At 38.4% G+C, this 23,255-nt stretch overlaps 1 protein-coding gene across 1 annotated transcript in view; it reads left to right on the top strand.

The window, feature by feature from the left end:
- KIF13A (kinesin family member 13A) overlaps positions 1 to 23,255 on the top strand; it is a 116,225-nt gene that overhangs the window by 71,706 nt on the left and 21,264 nt on the right. The window contains exons 10-23 of the mRNA XM_074146915.1: positions 601 to 712; positions 1,085 to 1,297; positions 2,860 to 2,970; positions 4,101 to 4,235; positions 5,425 to 5,555; positions 7,342 to 7,428; positions 7,535 to 7,701; positions 8,771 to 8,893; positions 13,172 to 13,382; positions 18,667 to 18,829; positions 19,619 to 19,759; positions 21,443 to 21,592; positions 22,124 to 22,288; positions 22,930 to 23,103. Coding sequence (XP_074003016.1) covers positions 601 to 712; positions 1,085 to 1,297; positions 2,860 to 2,970; positions 4,101 to 4,235; positions 5,425 to 5,555; positions 7,342 to 7,428; positions 7,535 to 7,701; positions 8,771 to 8,893; positions 13,172 to 13,382; positions 18,667 to 18,829; positions 19,619 to 19,759; positions 21,443 to 21,592; positions 22,124 to 22,288; positions 22,930 to 23,103 — 2,083 coding nt within the window. The remainder of the gene's footprint in view (positions 1 to 600; positions 713 to 1,084; positions 1,298 to 2,859; positions 2,971 to 4,100; positions 4,236 to 5,424; positions 5,556 to 7,341; positions 7,429 to 7,534; positions 7,702 to 8,770; positions 8,894 to 13,171; positions 13,383 to 18,666; positions 18,830 to 19,618; positions 19,760 to 21,442; positions 21,593 to 22,123; positions 22,289 to 22,929; positions 23,104 to 23,255) is intronic.

Below are 23,255 nucleotides of genomic sequence, written 5' to 3'. Positions count from 1 at the left end.
CAAACTAGTTCTCCTGGGCTATAGCTGTCTTGAGGATGCCTCCTTATGGCTAGAGAATTGTTCAGTTTTAATCTGTTGTTGAGCCAGTCCTCTTCAAACATTGCTTCCAGAGACAGGGGTTTCTTGCTGTGCTGCCAACACTGACTCATAACAGTGTCATGAGGCAATGTCCAAGATAAAAATATTTTTAGTCTTTGAGGAAAGGTAGATGTCTAATCAAAGGCAATGATTCTCCAGGTACTGAAGCAGTCCGCTTTGCACTCTTCAAGCTATTTTAAATACCCGAGTATTTCAGCTTAGTCTTCCTGGAACTTAGTACCAGATGAGATGAAACACTGTAGATACCCTTTTTTTTTTTTTTTTTTTTTTCTTCCAAATACGTAACTTTAATAAATACATTGCCCTGTTTGGAGCAGGGCAATGGGCTAGCTGATCTCCTGTCATCATTTCCAACTTAAATTATTCTATGGTATTTTAAAAAATGGATGTGAATGTCTGCAGACCATAAACTAAACTCTTCAGCAAATCCCCTTTTCTGTGTTTTATTAAATCTACATTTGGAATATGTGTTAAAGCTGTTGTGCTGTGTTGCATTTATAGATCGCTTTCAACGCTAGGCTTGGTTATATCATCACTCGCTGACCAAGCAGCAGGGAAGGGGAAAAACAAGTTTGTGCCTTACAGAGACTCTGTACTCACTTGGCTTCTCAAGGTAATTAATATTTTCTGTTCACACGATGTCAGCTTAATAGTTTGTAAGATCATTGTAGCTTACCTCTGTGTACATGGACTCATCTTTTTTTAAAGAAATGAGCTAAAGAGCTCTTATAGCTGTAAGTTGTTTGAGGTAACGTGGACAGCTTAAGTGTATCTTGTGTTAATTCCATGAAAAATCCTATTTGGTTGTTTTCAGTTATAGTGGTAGAGGTGGCTGGAAATGTTTATGGATCACACTGGTTAGTGTACATCCAGAGTAGCTTTCAGTGTCTAAATAGTGAGCTTTGTATTTTAAATATCTTTGTAAAGACAGTAGAGTCTCGGAACAGTTTTTAATGCTGAACCTTTCTGTGAATGCACTCTGCAGGACAACTTGGGAGGAAACAGCCAAACTGCCATGATAGCCACAATTAGTCCAGCAGCAGACAACTATGAAGAAACACTCTCGACTCTGAGATATGCAGACAGAGCCAAAAGGATAGTTAATCATGCTGTGGTGAATGAAGATCCAAACGCTAGGGTCATCAGAGAGTTACGTGAAGAAGTTGAAAAACTGAAAGAACAGCTCTCACAAGCTGAGGTAACGTTATTCACAGCAGAATATAAACTGAGTTTCCCAAGGAAATGTCAAACTCTGACTGGAAAAGTAGCTTTAAGCCTTACAAAATGAGGAAAGGAAGAATCTTCCTTCCCTCCCTCTCCCATAATTGACTTTGTTTCCTGAAAGAAATCCAACATAATGTTTGCTTATTTTTAATGTCTTTTAAATGAGGACAACATTGTACTGATGATGACCCTTGTCAGAATAGACTGTTCTTGAAGAACTTCATGTCAAGCAACAATTGATGCAGCAAAGAACTAGTGTACAATTTCATTGTGTAGACTTATTAGCAGATTTATTTTTTTTTGCATTGGTGGACTATGTAATTTTTTGATATCAAATGGTAAAGTGTGAAAATCTGTAAATCTGATATTGGACCACAAAATATGTGGGACATTTCTCTATTTGATATTTGTGAAAATCTATAAAAAGTTGACAAAACTGAAACCATCAGCAGTTTGCTTTACTGCCTTAAGCAGCAATATCACAGTACTAACTGCTATCTTAGATTTATACCTCTAATTGGAGAGTAAAGTATCAGCGTAGGATAGTTTACTTGGTGATTACCAGAAGAAATCAGGCATTGCACTGTAGGAAAATATTTTTGATCTTTTCAGGCAAGACACAAAATACTGGTGGAAAAAAGAACAGAAGTGTGTCTGAATGTAAATTTGTGTGGTGTTTAAACTTCACGTTCATTTAAGGAATAATGTTCCTTGTATGAACAGTTCCTTAGAGGCTGAAATGGGAAAATCTGCTTTAAGAGAAAGAAGCCATTCACTTCTTTGTAAATAAAAATCTGTTCTAATCCCACATTTTAAATTAGAAAATATTATTGTAGCATGTTCTTAATTATTTTGGCAGACTGTGGCTGAACATAATCAGTAGGAAGGTGTCCAAAGTCATACTAATTTTTTTAAAAGTTTTTTTCTCTTATATCTTCTGTTAAAATATAGTTATAGGCCAGCCTGTTACTTGGCACCAGATGTATTCTAGCCCTTTGCTTTTGTTTCCTATTGTGAAATGAGAAGCCTGTGTTAGCTCCAGAGCATACCTTCCTTCGAAGGTAATCAGCAGGGTGAGTCTGAAAGCTTTAATGCAACTCTAGGAACACTTACGAAACCAAGATAGAATGGAAGGCTAAATATTGAGAGGAATTTGTATTTGAAACTACTGTTGGAAGAAAGACTTTGCAGTTGAACTTCAGACAACTAAGACTTAAAGTTTTTAAATATTCAGATATTTTTAAGCAGACACTGAAGCTTAAGTGGCCAGGCCCTGGGATTTTTTTGGTTCCACTGGCCTCTGGAGCCTTGTGAGTCTTGAGCTATTTCAGATCTGGAGCTATGATAGGTTGATTCTGCCCTCTTCCTTTGCAGGCGACCTGTTTCTTCATCTCCTGCCACAAAAAATCTGGGGATATAGTTGAAATCTATGCTTGTTGCATTTCATATTATGTTGGTGTGTTCAGTTCTCCTTGTGGAAGCAGACCTTGCAGTGGGAAGAGCAGCTGAAAGGTTTTGCTAATTTCTGTCTTTTAGGCCATGAAGGCACCAGAACTGAAGGAAAAATTGGAAGAATCTGAAAAACTAATAAAAGAGCTAACAGTCACCTGGGAAGAAAAGCTAAGGAAAACAGAAGAAATTGCACAGGTATTTCAGAAATTTTGAGGAGGAAGGGCCAGATACTCATATAATGCAATTCAGCTGTCTTCTCCACCAGCTGTTTAGAATTCCTCTGGATCTTTGTCTTTTCCCCTGGTTTCTGTGGGGTTTTTGCTTGCTTGCTTGCTTGTTTGTTTTTAAATCTATATTTCATTAGAATAAGATGTCTCATGATATCATTGATTAAAGTTAGTATTTGAGTTTAAAATAAAACATCAAGGTATCTTTGGGCAGCTTGTTTATTTATAAGACCACAGTGGGATCTTGGACGTGTTTGCCTTGAAGTGACTAAGAAAATTAAGAACTAGAAAAGGATCAGAAAGAATTTTGTGCAGTATTTGTTGCTTTTGTTTTTAATGGCTTCTTAACCAGAGAAGGAAAATGTGTACATATATTCACTAATGTTTGTTCTTTATTATTGTACTTAAAATAAGACTTCTGGATTCCAGTGTACTTTTCCATCATTTACACCATCTGTAGCTGTGAGAACGATTATTGTTGGTTTCCCTTTTTAGTCGTACTGTTCTAGAAGCTTGCGCTGGTGGAACCACTGTTTAAATAAAATTTAAAAAAAAAAAGGCAAGGGGGAAAAAAGCAACCCAAAACCCAACCAGCCAAAAAAAACCTCCACCCCTCCAAACTGTAGCAAAGCAAAAGAATGTGTGATCCAGTAGATGCTTTAGCTGAATTAATATTAATAATACTGCAAAAAAAAAAATCTAAACTGTGGCATGCTATTTTCTTAATTATCTATGACTATGATTATCGTTGAAGTAATTGCAACTGAGACTAGTTTTTAAACCAACATAGAGATTCGAAGCCACATTGTGTTACTTATGAGTAGCTCTAATAAAATGAATAGGGCTGCTTAGGTAAGTAAGTGCTGCTTTGGGGAAGCAGATATTTGAGGATTAGATCTAACTTGTTATTGTGTAAAAGTAAGTTCTGTTAAAGTTGTGGTACTTGACCAATCTCTTAAGTTCTGTTTCTGGTAGTGATATACAGAATGCATGTTCAGCGTGTGCATTGTCAGCTTTAGTTGGTCTCCTTTCATTTACTTGCTGTACTTATCTCTACGTATGTCAACAGGCAAGATTAACCTATTTTTGTGCTTGCAGGAGAGGCAAAGACAGCTGGAGAGCATGGGAATTTCCCTTGAGTCTTCAGGTATCAAGGTTGGGGATGACAAGTGTTACCTGGTGAACCTGAATGCAGACCCTGCGCTCAATGAGCTTTTGGTTTACTATTTAAAGGTAAGAATGTGAACAGGATGTTTACATAGAATGAAAGGATGCTTGTTTATTGTTTTGAATTTCTGGCTGAATTTGTTGTTCAGAGTGTATTTAGATTTTTAAGACTAGTTGCAGCAAAATAGGATAGGCCGCCTCCTACTGTTTAGGCTTTTGTTTTCCCTTTGCAGTTCAGCTTCATTGTTTTCCTAATTGATCTCCTGATTGCCAGAAGTGGGAGAAGTGCTTAATGCGTGCCAGTGTTGAGATTAAATTCTAGCATTTCCAGGCAGGATGCGTATAGAATTGCCTTTTGGGCTGAACTTGAAGTGAGAGCCTTGTGTTAGATCCTTCTTTTTGTTAGTGAACTGAGGATTGTTTTAAATATTCAATGAGTTAATCGTAAAGAGATGATGCTTACTAGTAATCAGTAAGAGTAAACATATCTTTGACAGAAAAGCTTAAGAGAAATAGAAAAGGGGGGGGAAGCACTGTTAAAAATTTTAGAAATGAATTTTCCTAGTGCCACTAGCTTTCATACTATTTTGTTTAGCATAGTCTCATGTCAGAGTGAAATAGTGTCAAATACAAACCTATTAAGTTTGTAAGGAAATGTGAGCTCCTTGTCAATAAGATGTGAAAGACTATCCTGTCTATTTTTATAGTTACTTTTCTGCTTTAGTGGCTGAGATAGGGCTTCTGTATTTGAACAGTAGCAAATAAAACACAGCTTCTCTTACCACAGCAAAGTATTTCAGCAGAATTTACAATGTGACTTGAAATTATGTAGAGATCAGTATGTTTAGTTGAGTTGCTATTTAGTTGTTTTATGAAAAGCAGCCAATTCCATGTACCTAGTTTTACTATCCATGTTCTCTTCATATGCCTATATGACGTGGCTGGTTTTCTGCACTATTTGCCTTTATCACTTGTGTGCAAGCTTAGTCTGAGAACATTTTAAAATCAGGATTTGTGTGTCAACTGCTTTATTTTGCTTTATCTAAACCCATATGAAAATAAAGTGCAGAGCAGGAGAACAGCTTGTGTGTGACCTTTTACAGTCTTCAAATCTGCTGTGGCACCATTTCTGCTCTATAGAAGTGCTTAGGAAAGGAGAGCACGAAGATTGTGCAGTCTGTGCTTTAGCTAATATTTTCTTAGTTATATAAACAGCGATAATTTGGTTGTCTCTTAGTAACAGCTTATTTTCTAGGATCACACAAGAGTTGGTGCAGATACCTCGCAGGATATACAGCTCTTTGGTATAGGAATCCAACCAGAACACTGTGAGATTGATATTGCTTTAGATGGAGAAGTTACACTCACACCAAAAGAAAATGCAAGGTAAGGAAGATCAGCAGCATTTCCCAGTGAAGTGTTTGCTTTTCTTTACCAGAAAATATCTTACATGCATTTTTATTTCACAGTCAGAAGTTTCTTACATTCTGATCAACAAGTAGCTTCAATATAAGTGACTTAAACAGATACTTAAAAGTGATAAAACTGAGATTTCCCCACTTGTGTACACACTGACCCACCCACCCACTCTGCAGCATAACAGGCAGTAAGTGGTTTGGCTCAGAGTAAACCATCGCAAGAAGGAATTCAGTAGGAATGGGGGACCATTGCTTGTCTGTATCTTGGATGATAACAAGATTACTGAGATGCTGCTAGCTATCCCGACCCATGCAATGGGATAGTAGGCTGTGTCTTGGTGGAGGAGGATAAATTGTGCCTCGTGAGTAGTTCATGCTGTAAAGCTCAGTATTCTGTGAGAAAGAGGTGTTGTAAAGATCTGAATATCTTTAAATTTTTTGTGATCTTTAAATTTATTTTTTAAATCTTTAATTACTGTTGTGTCTAGTAAATATGAAGTGTGAAGTCACATTTCTTCTTTTGTTTCCACTTCTGTATTTTAATTATTTTTCTTCTTGGGAGCGCTGTGGCTTCCTAGGTGGAATTGTAAATGTCTCTTCACTTCATCTCCAATGACATGTGATAAGCTGCACTTTTGTCCTAGTTAATAGTCATGCTGCTTGACTGAAATCTGAATGTCGAAATAATGTATAGATTAGTATTAGAATGAGAAACAAAAGTTTGAGGCATACGTTATAAAAAATCCGATTTCTTTCATTCTGCCTTCAGTAAAACGCCTCCTAGCATTTGCATTTTTCTCCTGCAGCTGGCAGTACAAAATTTTAAACAGATGGGATTCAGACTTGTGGTGATAGAGTTACTGTACTGGAAATCAGTCATTTTGACTGGCAAGAACAAAGGCATATGTCAGTAGAAAAAAACATACTTTGTTTTACTCGTGCCCGGTCTGCAATGCTTAAGTAGCAGTTCTTAAGATACTGGTGTAAACGGAAATTTAGTTACCAAATTTAATTGGAGAAAAAATCTGGTTTTAAATCAAATGCTTACATGTTTGTGTTGACTTACTTGAGACAGCCAGCTGAATTCAGAACAGTGCATCTGAAAAGGCTTTTTTCATTTTACTTAAGTTTTTTTTCCCTTTCAAATAAAATGTTCTGCTTTGTGACTCACACATGCAAAAGTTCAACAGCTCCATTTTTCCCATTTTGTGATTGAAACTTAATTACGGAAAACCTAAATACAAATACAGCAGTATACCAGATGTTCACAAAAATAGACCCTTGTTAATAATAGAGACTCCATTTGTTGAAAGAATGAAACTTGGATCTAAGGGTCTTTTCTTACGGTTGAATGCCGAGTATGTTAACAGTATATTTTACAACTGTGTGTTGACTAATTTTTATCTTGCAGAGCTTTATCAGCAGGATTTGCATGCAACTTAGTTTACAGACTGTTTATAAGAAGCAGGCAGTGACCCAGTTTGAGAAATGGGCATTTAAATTGTGCAACTAAAAGCAACCTTGTCTGTATGTTTACTGAAGAGTTGTACCAGCTAAAGCTGGAGGGAAAACGTGCTTGGTGTTTCATTTTGACAGTAGAAATCAGACCAGTAACTTTCCTATTGATTTTAGCAGATTTGTGTATCTTATGATACAAATCACTGTCTGTAGATGGGAGAAGGCAGTTGATCATATAGTTACTTTTCAACCTTTTATTTTTAGGATTTCACTGAAGTCGTATTTTCCTCTTTCAGATCCTGTGTAAATGGTGCACTGGTATGTTCTGTCACTCAGTTGTGGCATGGAGATAGGATATTATGGGGAAACAACCACTTTTTCAGGTAATAGTTGATATTTACATTCCAACCTCTTTACATTCAGCCTGTTATTTTTTCTTCCACCGTTCTGCATAAACTTTTTAGAAACTGAATTTCAATTTTTACACAGAATCAATTTACCAAAGAGGAAACGACGAGATTGGCTGAAAGACCTTGAGAAAGAAACTTCATTAGGAGAGCATGATCTGGATGCAGCTAGTGAAGCTTCTTCAGAACCAGACTACAACTATGAGTTTGCACAAATGGAAGTTATTATGAAGACACTGAATAGTAATGGTAAGGCAACTGCCACAATAAAATATTCTTTTGGATTGTCTAACAAATTCAGCCTGGAACTTAATTTCTGCGTAAAACAAGTGGTACCCTAGCTCCCTAGGCCTTTGGAGCATTTTCAGAAAAAGATATTTTACAGAAACAGTATATATATATAAAATAAATGCACCCAGGTATAAATACAGACACACAGAGAAATTAGTAGTTGGTTTGTGCCCTGATACAGAATTTTATCTGTACATCTGCTGTCCTTTATACTGCAGCTGAATGGTAATCATATGCCTGTCGAATCATCATCTCAGTCCTACTAACATCTCAGTTTTACAAGTTACTGCAGACAAGAGGGTGCTCCAGATATGGCTCAGTTAATTTCATCCTTCCTTTTGTATCAAATGTTACTGACACCGTTTTAACCCTAGTAGGTAAACACTGACAGGAAAACAAATCAATATTCAAATGTCAGCTAGTGTGGTTTTTAACGCCTGACCACTCTCAATATTTTATTTAATCATTGTTAAAACCTATTGGGATGCCTGTTTTTGGACAGTATAATAAAATAATAGTATGGTACATATAAAACTATGGTGTTTTCATGGTTTCCAGAAGGCAAGTTATAGTTCATATGATATAATATGGTATGAAGAAGTGCTGAGAAACTTGGTAAACTACTGAATGCTTTGTACAGGTTTTTTAATACACACAATTTGAGAGGCAAATACCTTGGTTTTTGGTCACGGACCAAGAAGACACAGTAGACGGTGCTGCTTCATTGCTTTCTGTTCTCCTTTCTTCATATCTTTGCAGTATTTCCATTGTTTGCTATGGTACAGTTGTTGAAATACAGTATCTACTTTTTTTTCTTGGTCTCCTCTTAATTCTTTCTTTGTTTTACTGTTGAATACAGCATGATGGTTTCACATGCTTGAAGTTCTAGCAATAATTAGCAGGTTTTTTGCAGTTTGATTTTAATGGGATTGCTTGTGTGAGCGAGTCACAGGGTCAGGTCATTTAAGTTGATGTGAAATTATTGTTTGATAACAGAAATATTCACATTATGGTTCACTCATACCAGGGGACGAATTTCAGATGAATCTGCCATCCTGGTGGTCTTCAGTGTTGTCATCCCTCGTGAAGATTCTGTTGCCTGTCTTAAGGCCTCAAACCATCCCGTATCTGTGCCAAAACTGGGACAAAGGTTTTGAACTCGATTGACTCATGCATGAGACTGCTGGAGAAATTTGAAAGCATTAATTGATGCTTGATTTGCTTGTCACTAACCAGGATTTAACTAAACTGTAGCAGTCTACAATGAGTCAGTGTTCTTTGAACGGCGGGGGGTCACATTTTTTGGTTTTCATGTGTTGTTATCTAGCTGGTGGAAATGAATCTTCACAATATTTCAAGTGTCTTTACATTTTAGTTCAGTAGGCTTTTTTGGTTGTGATCCAGGCCAGTTTTTGGCTTGGTCAGTTGTTTTCCATGTCTTTGCTCAAGAACAGTGCAGACCTTGCTGTTTCATTAGAGCACTTTCCTCCCTAAGATACAGCAAATGTTAGCAGTCATACACATCGCACGGTTCCAGAGGCATCATACCCCTATTTTTCTGCTTCTAATCTCTTCTGCCCCCTGCCACATCGGTGCTGCTTAACGAAGTTGGAGTACGGAGTGATAATAAAACCCTGATAAAACAAGTGACTGTGAGGATCGTCGGCTGGTCTTTTGATTCAAAGCTAGCTAGCGCTTCCAGGTTCTGTTCTTCTCAATGGTATAGCTAAAATAGAGTTTTTCTCGCAGGCTTCCAGTTTGCTGGGTAAGAAGTGAAGCAGCTTTGTTGCAATACCATTTATTTATTCTTCCTTAAAATGAAAAATAAATATAAATATGGGTCAGAAAGAAGAAGTAACTAAATAACTGAAGACAGTTAATTTTATTATCTGTATTCTCTGGAGAAACCGTAGGCAGGGAATAAGGGGGATTTTAAAAACTTGGTTAGATAATTACTTTATTAGGCGTGTATTGATGTAGTCCAAAAGCAAGAGGTTTTGGGGGTTGGGGTTCCCCCCCAGCCTTGATCTTTTTGAGAATAGTAACCCTCTTTAAATAAATAGCCTAGCTTCTCCAGAGTGCAAGTACATTTGTTTTTATGGCATGTAACCAGCACAACAGTGTCACACATTACATCCGGCTCCAAATAAGCTCTGAGGAAAATGCGTAACTTTGAAAACAGCTGTAAAGAAAACACACAGATCCTTTCCTCCCTTCAGCATGTTAACTTTCTTTGTGGGATTCTGTCACATCAGCTTTGTACTGCTAATTTGTGATGCTGGTCAAACACAGAATGCAGCAAAGAAGTTTACTTTATTCTTGTATGGGGTGCAGTGGTTAAGTAAACAATGTGATTAGGTTACCCAGCTTCTCATTGAAGCAAACAAAACTGTTACAGCTCGGGGTGGGGATTTTGATGAAACTTAGCAAAGCAGCCTTGTCATAACCTTCTTCTAGCTTGCTTAGAAAAATGCACTTACATGAAATCCTATGGAGTTTACTCAGCGTTGTTGTTACTGGATGAACAGGGTCCAGATGGGAATTAAATGAGATTGCAGCAAGGTAATAAATGCTGATCATCCTATGGAGAAAGTACATTCTTCTGGTTCAGTGGTAATATGCTAACATTTTGCAGAGGATTAGCTGTGTATCAATGGTCTTCTCAGGGCCATTGAACTCTTGTTACATAAATACGTAAAAGATTGGGACTTGGGGCTTTTAACACAGTATGGAATTTGCTGTGCATTTGGCAGGTTTTGGGTAGAATCTTCGCTAATGTATTTGACTTTGCACAATTGTGGAACATGGCGTTTAACTTAAACACTATTGTAGTTCTTTTGAATTGTGAAAAACTAGACTTTATTTTTTCATCTTGTAACTAGATGGTTTATAATTCATACCATATTTTGCTTTTTCACTCTGGAGGGCTTGAGTGTTTGTGTGTAAACTCTTTCAAAAGTTAAATTCAAGACTTTTCTAAGAGTGTAAATTTTCCTTTTGCATTTCAATACAAGCATAACCCACCTTTTTTATTTCCTCAAACAGTAGTGGATTTCGTTGAAATTGGGAACTTTTAGACTTGGTGCTTGCATCTTGTTCCAAGTATTTTCCATGGTATAATTTGATCCTGTGGTGGCTGTGAACCTGTAAATCTATGTGGCTGAAAAGATGACTTTTATTAAGGAAATCCACTCCCTGAACTCAGAGCTGGTCTTTGAGCAGTTTAGGAAAGTCTTGTCTTAATGAGTCAGCCTTAGATTCATTTCCTGTGTTTGCAAACACAATAGAGGGCTTTAATTTCTTCCATGCCTCTTCTCTGTCTTCTGCATAATACCTGATTTCTCAGCCATTCTTACACATAACTAAAATTATTTTAGGGATTATCCAGTAAAACCTATGCATGTGAAGGTAATTCTGCTATTATCTGGAGAAGTTAGGATGATGATGATGATGCAGATCAACATGAATAACTTGGTTTGTAGTCCAGAATGCTAGAATTTGGTTCAGTCAATTGTTTTTGTTGCACTGCCTGTTTAAAAGCTAAATATAGCTAACTGTGTTTCTGAGAATGTCATGTACTAAAAATTAATATTTCTGGTTATTTTAAGACGCTTTTATGCTTCACTGTTTTGCTGTTTGGTTGCTATTTATACTGACTGATTTTTAACTTTGTGCTTTATAATTACCATGGTGGTGGTATTTTATGATGCGTTTGCGTGAAGCCAGTGATTTCTTCCCTGGATAAGCTTAGGGCTACAGCAGCAACTTGCAATAGTGTTTGTTTTTTGCTAAAAATAAAGATACGCTTTACATCAGTCTTAATATTTCAAAAAAGGATGCCGAGAGGCAAATACAAACCCACTGTAACAACAGAACCCTGGCGATCTTGTTTGTTTCTCTGGCATTTATAATAGGAAGGATTTGTTTTATGAAGTGACATGCCTAAATAGCCCTGTATTTCAAAATAGCAGACAGTGAGTTGGTTTATCTTTAGCAAAATCGGTCTCAGTGGTTTTAGTACTAAGTTCTTCTACATTGCTGAATACAGTAATAATACACTTGTTTGTGAAGATACACTCTCCCAAAAAACACATCACTTGTATGTGCATGTTATGCTGACCAACATACACTACTCCTGATGAAAACCCTCTGGAGCCTTTCATGTGAGGCCTCTATCGCATGTTATTGCAGCCCAATTTTTTTTTTTTATGTAACATTGTAGTATCAGGAGCACTTGTGCAAAATTTTATGGGACCAGGTTTTGGTAGTGAAGGCAAGATGGTTCATAACTAAATCACACTGACATGTTTGGTTGGGTTTTTTTGAGAAGCGCACCGCTAGTTCCAAAGTGGGACAGTGTAATTAAATCTAGGTTTATTTTTCTCTCTCCTTTGTGACAGACTGGCATCCTGAAAAGTCATAGCAGCGTTTTTTTTAACTATGGAACTTTGTTCTTTCCCTTCCCCTTCTGATGTACAGGATCAGCAATCTGTTAGGTGATGTGCTGTCGCTCAGGTATTCATCTAGATTGGCCCTCTTGCAAACCACTTTTTTTGCTCTATTTAAGCTGTCAGATGTACATACATGAGGCGGATATATACTGGTAGTATATAGAAGGAGCTATTCCATTTAATTGCACTTTCGGAGGCACAGTCTGGCATTGGACTTAACGCCGGGAATAGAGTAACGTTTCTTTAATTTGAATGCAATTTAGATTTAACCATAGCTGATTGACATAAGCAGTTGTTGTTTCAGGATCGATTATCCAAGTGGGTATTTGTTCTGGGTTGATACTGAAATGTGGTTTGTAAAGCTAAATGCAGGAGTCGCCTCCGGAACGTACTTTGTGTGTTTCAGTGCTGTTGGAGGGCTCTGGGGCAATGCAGTGCCTGACCAGTCAGTCAGTTCGTTTGTCTGGGTTTTCATCTGCAGCTTTCCAGCTTGTTTCATTCTCTGCCGCAATGGAGAAAGTAAATTGCTTTTTACTTCCTTAAATCGTTTCCTTCTCTGGTTAACATCATCTTCCCTTGTATTTTGTTTTGTTTTCTTCTTACTAATTTGTTCCATTTTCCATCTATTCATTTTTCCCTACTGGGATTCTGGAACATACTGTAACATCGCAGTACTGAAGTATGCAGTAGATGAGGGTCTTAACCATTGTTCTAGCCTCTTTGCATGCTGGTTTTTTTTTTTTCTTGATTGGATTTATTTATTTAATGCAATATTTATTATTTTGGCTTTTGTTTTGAGGGGGAAATGGTCGGTTTGTGTTTGCAAAGACTCTGGGATATGTTGATTTCTGTTACCAAATCAAGAATGAGTGTTCTGTAATGCTGAAATGGCATAAATGACATTACTCACTTTTCTGTTTGGTGGTTTTTTTTATTATTTTTTCTTCTTTCTTTTTTTTTTTTTTTTTTCTTTTTAGACCCAGTACAAAATGTGGTCCAGATCTTGGAGAAACAGTACTTGGAAGAGAAGCGGAGTGCTCTGGAGGAACAGCGGCTGATGTACGAACGTGAGTTAGAGCTGCTGCGGCAACAGCTCTCTCCGGAGAGGCAGCATCAGCACGGCAGCGACAGGCTCTCCTACACCGCTCAGACTGCACAGCAGAAAGTAAATCTCTGGACAGAAGAGAGGTGAGAATACTGGAGTTAAAACAAAGGAATTAATAAGAACTATAAAGGGTGAAAGATGGGGCTTGAACCGTCTGCCAGAAACTGATAATGTTTTTTTGTTGGAGTTAATGTGCAGTACAAAACCTGCCTCCACCGAAGTGTTAGCTTTTCATTTAGGATTAGATTGTGATGTATAACATTCGTACAAAATCTTCCTGTTTGATTTAACACACAGACGGTACTTTGCAATCTAAAAACAATAAAAAATACAGAAAATGGGAGTCTTTAAATGTTGTGTGTATGTGTTTCTACAAGTAAGCCCAGCTTTAGAAGAGTTTGAGAACTGCGGAATAGTCAAGCAGAGTATCTTTGAGCTGTTTAGGAAGTACAAGGCTTGCCATGGGGCTTGCCTCTTTGCAGAGGAATAGCATGGCAGCTGAATGCAGCCTTGGTGTGAGATCATCAAGAGATTTGCAGGGAATGTTAAAAAAGCAGACTAGGAAGATGTGAGCAGAGTTTAGGCAGGAAGTGCGTGTTCGCATCTTGACAATGAAAGAAGCTTGCTCTTAGTATCACTGGGGAGAGAAGGAAGCCAACTCCATGGAGAGAAGTTATGGGGGCAGCAACCAAGATGATGTTAAGTTTTCGGTGTACAAATGAGTATTCTGTCATTGGGTTAATTCAGCAGGAAGAATGACCAGATGTACTCACAGGTTTCTTGTAAGTTTCTTTTAAATCCATTTTCTTTTAAAACAGAAGCTTCACTTAGCCTTTTTTCTATATGTAGTGAGTTTGAGTGCTCTTTCCTATTTTGATTACTTTTGCTTTGTTCTCCACCATTAAAAAAAAAATAAAATCCATGTACAAGAGGAGTCTAGCAAAGGTAGCCAAGAGTGTATTGCAGCTTTCAAATTCAGAGTGTTAGAAATAGAACAGAACAGATCTTGGTTTAGTTTTTGTGCAAGGTTTTGTTTTATAATTTCTGCCCAATTTGGCCTGGGAAAAAAACCTAAACAAATAACAAACTGTTGACCTACTCACCAGCAATGACTAGAATGTTTTCTATGGCAAGTATACGGAGAAGTAGTGCTGTGTTTCAACTGTAATTAAAATAATTGTTTGCCCCTGTAAGAGCTAAAAACAGAATCACTGGGAACTGAATGTAAAACATGGGAGAGTCATTTTTGGGGTTTGCAGGCTCTTCTAGGGCTGCAGAAGGAGTGCAAAGTAAGAACCACGCTAGCTGGATTCATTGCTATTCAGAACTGTTTTGAGCACAGCAAGGACATCAAAAAATCATTAATAACCCTTTCAGCAACAGAGAAGAGAACTGGGCTTACTGGCGAGGGAAGATGCAACAGAAGGGAAAAGGAAGTAGCAAAAAACTTTTGCCTGTGCTTGAGAGTTGAGAGATTATTGAGAAGAAAAAAATGTAACTGTGATCAATTTAAAATTAACCAACAACCATGACCATGTAATGACATAAAAAATGAGAATCTGGAGTGATATCAAGGCTAGGTGTTCTGCCACCCTTCTCGGTAGTTGTTAGATGTTTCTTGGGAGGAGCTGTGCTTTAAACAAGCATTTTTGCCTCTGGATTTCATGGGTGAATGCTTTATGTAACTGTTGAACTACATGAAAACTGTACTTTGCTGTGTTGTAAAAAAGAGGAGAATGAATGCTCCTTGTAGTGATCGGTAAGGAGTACGGTAATGCTTTGCTGGCACTGCCGTTGAAAAGGCAATTTTCTGAAAGAGCTAATTATTAGTTTCCTGTCCTCCAGAAGATCCTCCTAGGTATACTTTTTATTTACTTAGAGTTCTAGAAGAGTTTTGGGCTTCTGAAAAAAAAGGGCAAGATTTGAATCATCTTAAATAAGAAAGCAGAAAAAAAATCTTTGGGGGATTTCTGCTGTGAAAGCATGGCAACGTGGTGCTGAGAGGGTGTTTACCAGCCAACTGGCCAGAGGGCAAGAAATGCAGGAAAAACTGGGAACACTGGATGTGAAGAACGTGCAAAAGAGCCAAGTGTCTAGATTGCATGAGGTTTGGTTAGTGCAGTTTTAGCTGTCGCTCTGTTGCCTTTGCAAATGAAGCTGAGCTATACTGGATCAGCCAGCAAAATGAATGTGATAGGTATCAGATGGAGGCACGTGGTTGTATCCGTCAGATCAGCTAGAACGCACTGCACAGAGTTTATTCCGGCTTTATGCTGACTATGGAAGGACGGATGATACCTGACCACCTGGGGTTAAAACCTGTTGGCATAAAGTTAACCCATTGTAACTTTGAACAAATTTATCTTGTCAAGGTGAGGGGGGGTGTGTGTGTGTGTGGTGTACTGGACCAGAGATTTAGTTCAGCATATTCTGTATCTGGCATTAGGAATGCCAGAGACTTGCAGTGACACCTCATGAGTGTCAGATGTAAGTTGGCTTAAACAATTGTCTCAGGATTTCACGTTTAGCGAATATTCACTTCATTTAATATCACATAATCACAGAATCTTCTAGGTTGGAAGGGACCTTCAAGATCATCTTGTCCAACCATCAACCTAACTGACAAAAATAAACACACACAAAACAACAAAATGCAACACCATCCCTAAATCATGTCTCCCAGCACCACGTCATCCTGTCTTTTGAACACTTCCAGGGATGGTGCCTCAACCACCTCCCTGGGCAGCCCGTTCCAATCTCTGATAACCCTTTCAGTGAAAAAATTTTTCCTAATATCCAGCCTGAACCTCCCCTGGCACAACTTGAGGCCGTTTCCTCTAGTCCTGTCGCCCGTGACTTGGGAGAAGAGACCAATCCCCGCCTCTCTACAACCTCCTTTCAGGTAGTTGTAGAGAGCAATAAGGTCTCCCCTCAGCCTCCTTTTCTCCAGGCTGAATAACCCGAGTTCCCTCAGCCTCTCCTCATAAGACTTGTGCTCCAGACCCCTCACCAGCTTCGTTGCTCTTCTCTGGACCCGCTCCAGCACCTTGATGTCTTTTTTGTGGTAAGGGGCCCAAAACTGGACACACTGCTCCAGGTGGGGCCTCACCAGTGCCGAGTACAGGGGGACAATCACCTCCCGAGTCCTACTCACCACGCTGTTCCTGATACAGGCCAAGATACTGTTGGCCTTCTTGGCCACCTGGGCACACTGCTGGCTCATGTTCAGCTGGCTGTCCACCAACACCCCCAAGGGCCTTTTCTGCTGGGCAGCTCTCCAGCCACTCTGCCCCAAGCCTGTAGGGCTGCATGGGGTTGGTGTGACCCAATATCCTGGTGGAGCTTGTCATATGTTTCGTGCAGTAAGAATTAAGAAATCCTATCTGAAACATTTTTTTTGCTTATGTTTCTGGAAAGGTGCTGGCACAGCTGTATACAGAAAAAACACAACTGTAATGAGAACTACTCATAATAATTGGTTGAATTACTCATAAGTCCTCCTTATAGTCTTAAGCCATTCCTTTCTCAAGGATCTAGCTAAGACAAAATTGGTGTGGGAGCCTCCCCAAAAAGCTTGCCTGGATGAAGGAAGGGCCTGGCTGTAGCTGAGTCCCGGTGGCTCTTACAGCACTTACAGATCAAAGCTGCCTTCTGGTTCTCAAGCTGGGCAGCTGTCTCCCAGTGGTTGCAGGTGTAATGCACTCGCAGTATTAAGTACTGATTAGTGTGTAATTCTTGACTCTACTTTTATTTTCCGGGTGAATCCAAAATTATAGCTGTCTGTGGAATGTGTCACTCCCATGGTCTGGAATTGCTCATTTAATCTTGATGGCCTGGATAACAGAAGCAAGAAGCAGAGGGAAAGGAATTTTCCGTATAACGCCAGGAGCAGATACGGAGGAAGTGGACTAAAAGTCCGCTGATAGTAGCAGCTATTTAAGATCCAATAAAACCCACCACTGTTGCAAACTTAGGCTAGATAGGGGAGAGGCACAAAGCTGCATGTTTTAGCATGTTGAAGGCACTAAAATTCAGGGCTGCTTCTAACACTGTTGGTTTTTTACCACTTTGGTAGGGTATCGAGGAACCAGCAGAGTGCAATTTGAATTAACTAGGTTGTTCTTTGCGATATTTTGAAAAAAGAGCCATTCAAGAAGAATTCTGTTGGGGACTGAAAGGCGTGTTAGCGGTTTTTTGTGGCTTCTACTATAAATACATAGAGAAGATCTGAGGTTATCTGAATAAAGGCAAATAGGCAGACTTTGCCTGTATTCACAGCAAGGCCCATAAGTTTACTTGTTCTTCCTATGCTTGTCTGTGATGTACTGTATTTTATAGAAATTAGAAGTGGATGTGCACAACGTGTACTATATTTCAGTAGGACTTTGCGTAGAAAAGCTAAAAAATCATACAGGGGAATGCTGGTCACTGAAATATCTGAAGTTTGATCGTGAGTTTTATGAAGATGATGAGATGCAGTAAGTGCTGTTGGGATTACAAAGGAAGGCAGAAAGGAGGACTTTGCATTTGCTCAGAGGATAATCGTGATACTTCTTTTAAAAGGTAAATTAAAGACGAGAATCCCAGGTAGAGAGTGTATCTTAGTATCGCAGGTGGAGGTATAGTATGTGTCATAGCAGGTTTGCTAGGTGTTAGGTTAGAACACATTTGCTCAGACAGGCCTTAGAAACCTTTTTGGAATTTTTCCAGAGACTGTTAACTATAGAGAGTGCACAAGCTTTAACCTGTGCTCATTCATCCATTACTGAAAAGGTGCTTTGGTCATATAGGACTCAAAATTTTTATTTTATTTTTTTTTTTTTAAAATGTGTACACTTGAGATGATTTAAGTATACAGAAGGGAGGTCTGGGGGTCTGTAGTACTGCAGAGCCCCAGCTGTGACGTAAAGCTGTGGCCTGCAGTGATTGCAGGTTCCAGCATCACGTTCTGAGGAAAAGTGAGTTTTATCTAGATGAAGTCTCACATGTTGGGACTGGTAGTTTCTGTGGAACAGGACTCCAGATTAAAGACAAAGACGGCTGCAATTATTTCATTTCTTGAAAATTAGGCATGTCCCTAGGGCTTTTAACAAATCATTGCTGTAACAGCTCCCATTGTACTGTGCCCTTTTATTTGGGCATTAATGGGCTAGACTTATCTCAACAGTGATATGTTTGTTTAATATGTGATCACTGCTTTTCCTCAATAAAATGGTCTGACACTTTCATGTTTGCTGACATAGTGCTATACAACATTTTTTTTCTTGGACTTGTTTCAGAAAAGTCTTTGTTAGCAGCTCTGTTTGCAGCTTTCCAATAATAGAAATAGGTTTCTGTCTATTTTTCATGTTACCTACTGCACCACAGGGATGAATTGTTTCGACAGAGCCTGGCTAAACTTCGAGAGCAGATAGTAAAGGCAAATACACTGGTGAGAGAAGCAAACTTCTTAGCAGAAGAAATGAGTAAGCTAACAGATTATCAAGTAACACTTCAGATCCCCGCTGAAAACCTCAGTGCCAACAAAAAGGTAATGACAGCAAAGAATGCTGGAAAATGTAGTTTTATGGCTAATCTAAAATATGTAGACATATATAACGTCTTATTTGAGGCCACAAAATGTTACTTTTTTTAGATTATGTATAAGCAAAATATGGGGACTACCTTACTTTAATATATTGAAAGTGCATAATTATAAATAAAAACAAGAACATAGTATTAAGTATGGCTCTTGCTGTTCTTTCAAGTGTATGAGCACCATATGTGCATGGGGTTTGTGAACAGACATTTGTGTTCTGTTGCTGTAAAACCTGCATTCTAGTTGTTTGCAAAAATTACCAGTTTTTATTAATAGTTTTTATAATAGTATTTTATTTTATTATATATATATATAAATTTATATATATTTATGGTAGTATAAAATTACCAATTTTATTATTATTTTTATTATAGATTTTATTATAATATATAGATATTATAGATGCCTACAATTATTTTTTTTTGTCTTCAGGGGTTTCTAGTTGTAATGCTGCTGTAAGTATAATGGTAGCAATTAGGATAATATGCTTGTCATAAGTGGTTTGATTGAGAGTGCTAATGTTCCTGTGTGAATGGTAGTTGTCTGAGAAGGACAAAGAGGTCAGGATCCTCAGAGATGTATAGGGTATGCTGGTCTTGAGGACAGAGGCAGTATGGCTGGCGTGCAGAGAGAAGTTGTATGTTCTGTATTTTATTCCTTTTTAGGAATGCAATTTGAGTGAAGAATTAAACTACTTTACATGCACCTTTCCTGCACTGATTATTTTTTCCTCTGATTTAGAGGGGTGCGATAGTGAGTGAGCCTGCTATTCAAGTGAGAAGAAAAGGAAAAGGTACTCAAGTGTGGACTATCGAGAAACTAGAGAATAAGTTGATTGACATGAGAGACCTCTATCAAGAGTGGAAAGAGAAAATTCCTGAGGTATTGTATATGTTTTCTGAAAGGTATCAGAGATGGAGTTTGTTGGGGTTTTTTTTAAGCCCTTTTAATATGTTGTACAGATCATGTGCAATGACTTTGTATGTGAAAGGGTATGGAATTGTGATTATTTTTTTTTTAAGAAAAAAAACCAAAAAACCAAAACCAAACCCCCCAAAATGATGAATAATACTAAATATTCAAAATGCCCATGCGTAATAAAACACAGCTACGTCCTATCCTCACTTGCGTTCTCAGATATAAGTGTGCTGAAGTCAGATATAATTGTGCAGAGGTAGTGACTCACGATGCCACTAAAAGTTTACCTGGCATAACGTAGGTGCCATGCAGATAGGCACAGGCTCTGAATGGAAGCAGCAAGCTGTATTAGAAATAAAATTACTAAATTGTGGTCAGTGTCAAAGCTAGCAAGGATGCTGCTCACATACACTGAAGGTGCAGAGCATAGTAGTGGGGTAGAACTTGATCCTAAAATACGAAATATTCATTTGTATGTCCCCTAATCTTAAAGCAGTGAAGAAATCCATTGAAGACACCTAGTCTACATCAGTATCTCCATCAAAACTAAGCAGCATTTACTGAGAGTTTTAATAGTATGTTAGCCTTGGCAAATAAGCATGAGACTTGTCAAAAGCTTACTTGTTTACTGGCAAGTGGTGGATCTGAGATTTGGTGTTCCAGAAGACATCCTCCAATATCCAAGTAGAACTGCATAAGAAGTATATCTTGCTGTCTTGGGGCTGATAGGGAGCACCTAAATTACTTGTATCAAGAATCATTCTCAAATATGTTTGAACAGCTGTTGTGCCTTTGTTACATGCCTTGGACGGGACAATGGGAATCTAAAATCATAACACAGGGGAGGTCAAGCACTTCATCTGTGCCCGTTGAAGACAACGATGATTTTGCTGCTGACTTTAGTAAGAACTGATAGCACATCCTTTGAATACATTAATATGTCTGCTTGAGCCAGGATCGTCCTTGCCATGACCTATGTCATCCATAATGCATGTGTTCTATGTGCTACATAGAAACATGTAGGTTAAATGCATGTGTTGAAGAATGGAGGAGAAGGGAAGGAGCTGACAGGTCCACTGAAGAGTCCATATTGTACTAGGAATCTGCATGAATTCTTTGTGGCTGTGTATGGGGTATTTGCCTAGAAAATGCTGCAGATGTGATCTCAGCTCTGTGGGAGTCAGAAGAACATGTGTAGGCTTAAGTGGGAGTCATTCTGCATCTTCCCTTTTGCCCTTGTAGTGGTACCCAGCAGCTAGACCAGCTATTCAGCCTGGGGATGGTTTGTCCTCTCATGTAAAAAGTGTAGATAGAGCAGAAAAGTAAGGTGAAACTTCTTGAAATCAATGGCTACTGTGCTTGTTCATGGTAAAATCTGCTTTGTCTTGACATCACTAAAAAATGTAGGTCATTGTATTACTATATCCCATACTAAAGAAAGGACTGTATAATGTCTCATCTCAAAGATTTCATTTCAGATTTGTGATATGCTCATAATATCTTTCTACTTGTGTAACAGGAAGGAACAGAAAAGATTGGTAGTGACTTAAATTTTGTGCCATGATCTTATACTATGTGGTTATTTGATTTTGTGTTCCCAGGCTTACAGGTTTTTTTTACATAACTTTCATGATTTTTTTAAAACAGGTAAGGAAGCTGATTGGCAAAAGAGGTGATCCTTTTTACGAAGCGCAAGAGAATCACAACTTAATTGGCGTCGCTAATGTGTTTTTGGAGTGCCTTTTCTATGACGTGAAGCTGCAGTACGCTGTGCCCATCATCAGTCAGCAGGGGGAGGTAAAGCCAAAGAGTGCCCCGACGTACAGCGGGGCTGGGCTCACCCATGGGCTCATACCGACCCATGGGGGAAACGTGGATTTGTGCCTAACGTTCACTGATTTTTTTTTTTTATTTTTTTTTAACAAGCAAATGATCTTTAGTGTTTTGTTTCCCAGTGAATAAGTGCTTTGCAAATTGCTGTGTGTGTTTCCTGTTTGTTTACAATTGCTCACTACTAAAACAGTAGGATAGAATTCCTAGTGTCGATGTAGGGTAACAGCAAAACTCAGCATATTAAGGTTCTGATGTACAGCCGTGACACTGTATGCATTTTTGGTTGTGTGTGAATTAAAAAGGTCAGTAGATCTACATGCAAATAGTCTTTTTTTAATTATTATTCCTTTCTCCTTTTTTTTTTTTTTTGACACTTTTGCTTTTCATGTGGTGGTTGAGAGCTGCATCTGCACACCTTCTAGAGTTTAGGTACTTTACCATCTTAACATCCTTAAGTCCCTTGCACACAGGTTCATAGTATTTGTCTTGTCTTAGGTTGCAGGACGGTTGCATGTTGAAGTTATGCGAGTCACTGGGTCTGTCCCAGAACGTGTAGTAGAAGGAGATGACTCATCTGAGAACTCCAGTGAAAGTGGAAGTCTGGAAGTCACGGATAACAACGGAGAAATTATTCACAGAGCAAAAAAGCTCTCCTGCAGGGTAAGTGAGAACACATGGAGAAGTTAACAGTTTCAGGCCTTCGTAACTGTGCAGTTGGTCTGATGTACTAAACTATATAGGCTATTGCTTGCATAAAGTTCTCTAAAGAGAAAAGAGAGACTTGTCTTGTTCAGGTGCAGCATAGGTCAGTCTAACTGGTGGTGGTTGCCAGTGGCTGAAATAATTTGCATTAGTTTCTAGTATATGCAGGTCTACATTGTAAATGCTGATGTTACAGGGACTGTCCTTCTTGGCAAACACAGAAGAGGAAATGGTTTATCAGTGTAACCATCTCCTATGGTTTGTTTGATTATCTAATGTAGCATCTGAGTGGTGTCTGGATTTCATTTCTTCCATGATGAAGTGCTTTGTTCTCTACTTGAATTTATCAGCTTTCTCAAATAAAACATGTGCATGGGTGGGCTTGTTAGAGGCATGTAACTGCTTTCCTTGCATCTGCATTTCTGTATATGCAAAATACAGATTTCTTAAACAGGGATTCCTTAGAAAACAATTGGAAGTGTCCTTTAAAAATTCTTCTTGGCTGTTGGTACCTTTGGATTAAATATTTAGTTTTTGAACAATTTACAGTTGAAGAAGAAACAGTCATATTTGTGAGAATATGTGTTTTGTCTCCTCAGGTAAAAATAAAAGAAGCAACCGGACTGCCACCTAATCTCTCCAACTTTGTCTTTTGTCAATATACATTTTGGGATCAATGTATGTCAACAGTGGCAGCACCAGTGGTAGATCCGGATGTGCCTTCACCTCAGAGCAGGGATGCTCACTTTACAGTGACCTTCTCTCACTGTAAGGTAACTATTTTCATTATGAAGTAGTGTTACCGGGAGGATGGTATGTTTGAGATAAGCTATTTAGAATTTGAGCCTTGTTTCATTGGGGAAAGAAGGAAGGAATCAAGTCATATGACTAATGACTTTTAACTATACTTTAGAATGACATATTA

This window comes from Numenius arquata, chromosome 4 (assembly GCF_964106895.1).
Source record: "Numenius arquata chromosome 4, bNumArq3.hap1.1, whole genome shotgun sequence".
In the NCBI taxonomy this organism is placed as follows: Eukaryota; Metazoa; Chordata; class Aves; order Charadriiformes; family Scolopacidae; genus Numenius; species Numenius arquata.
Note: the sequence above shows the minus strand (reverse complement) of the source record. Positions and strands in the feature narration are given on the sequence as shown.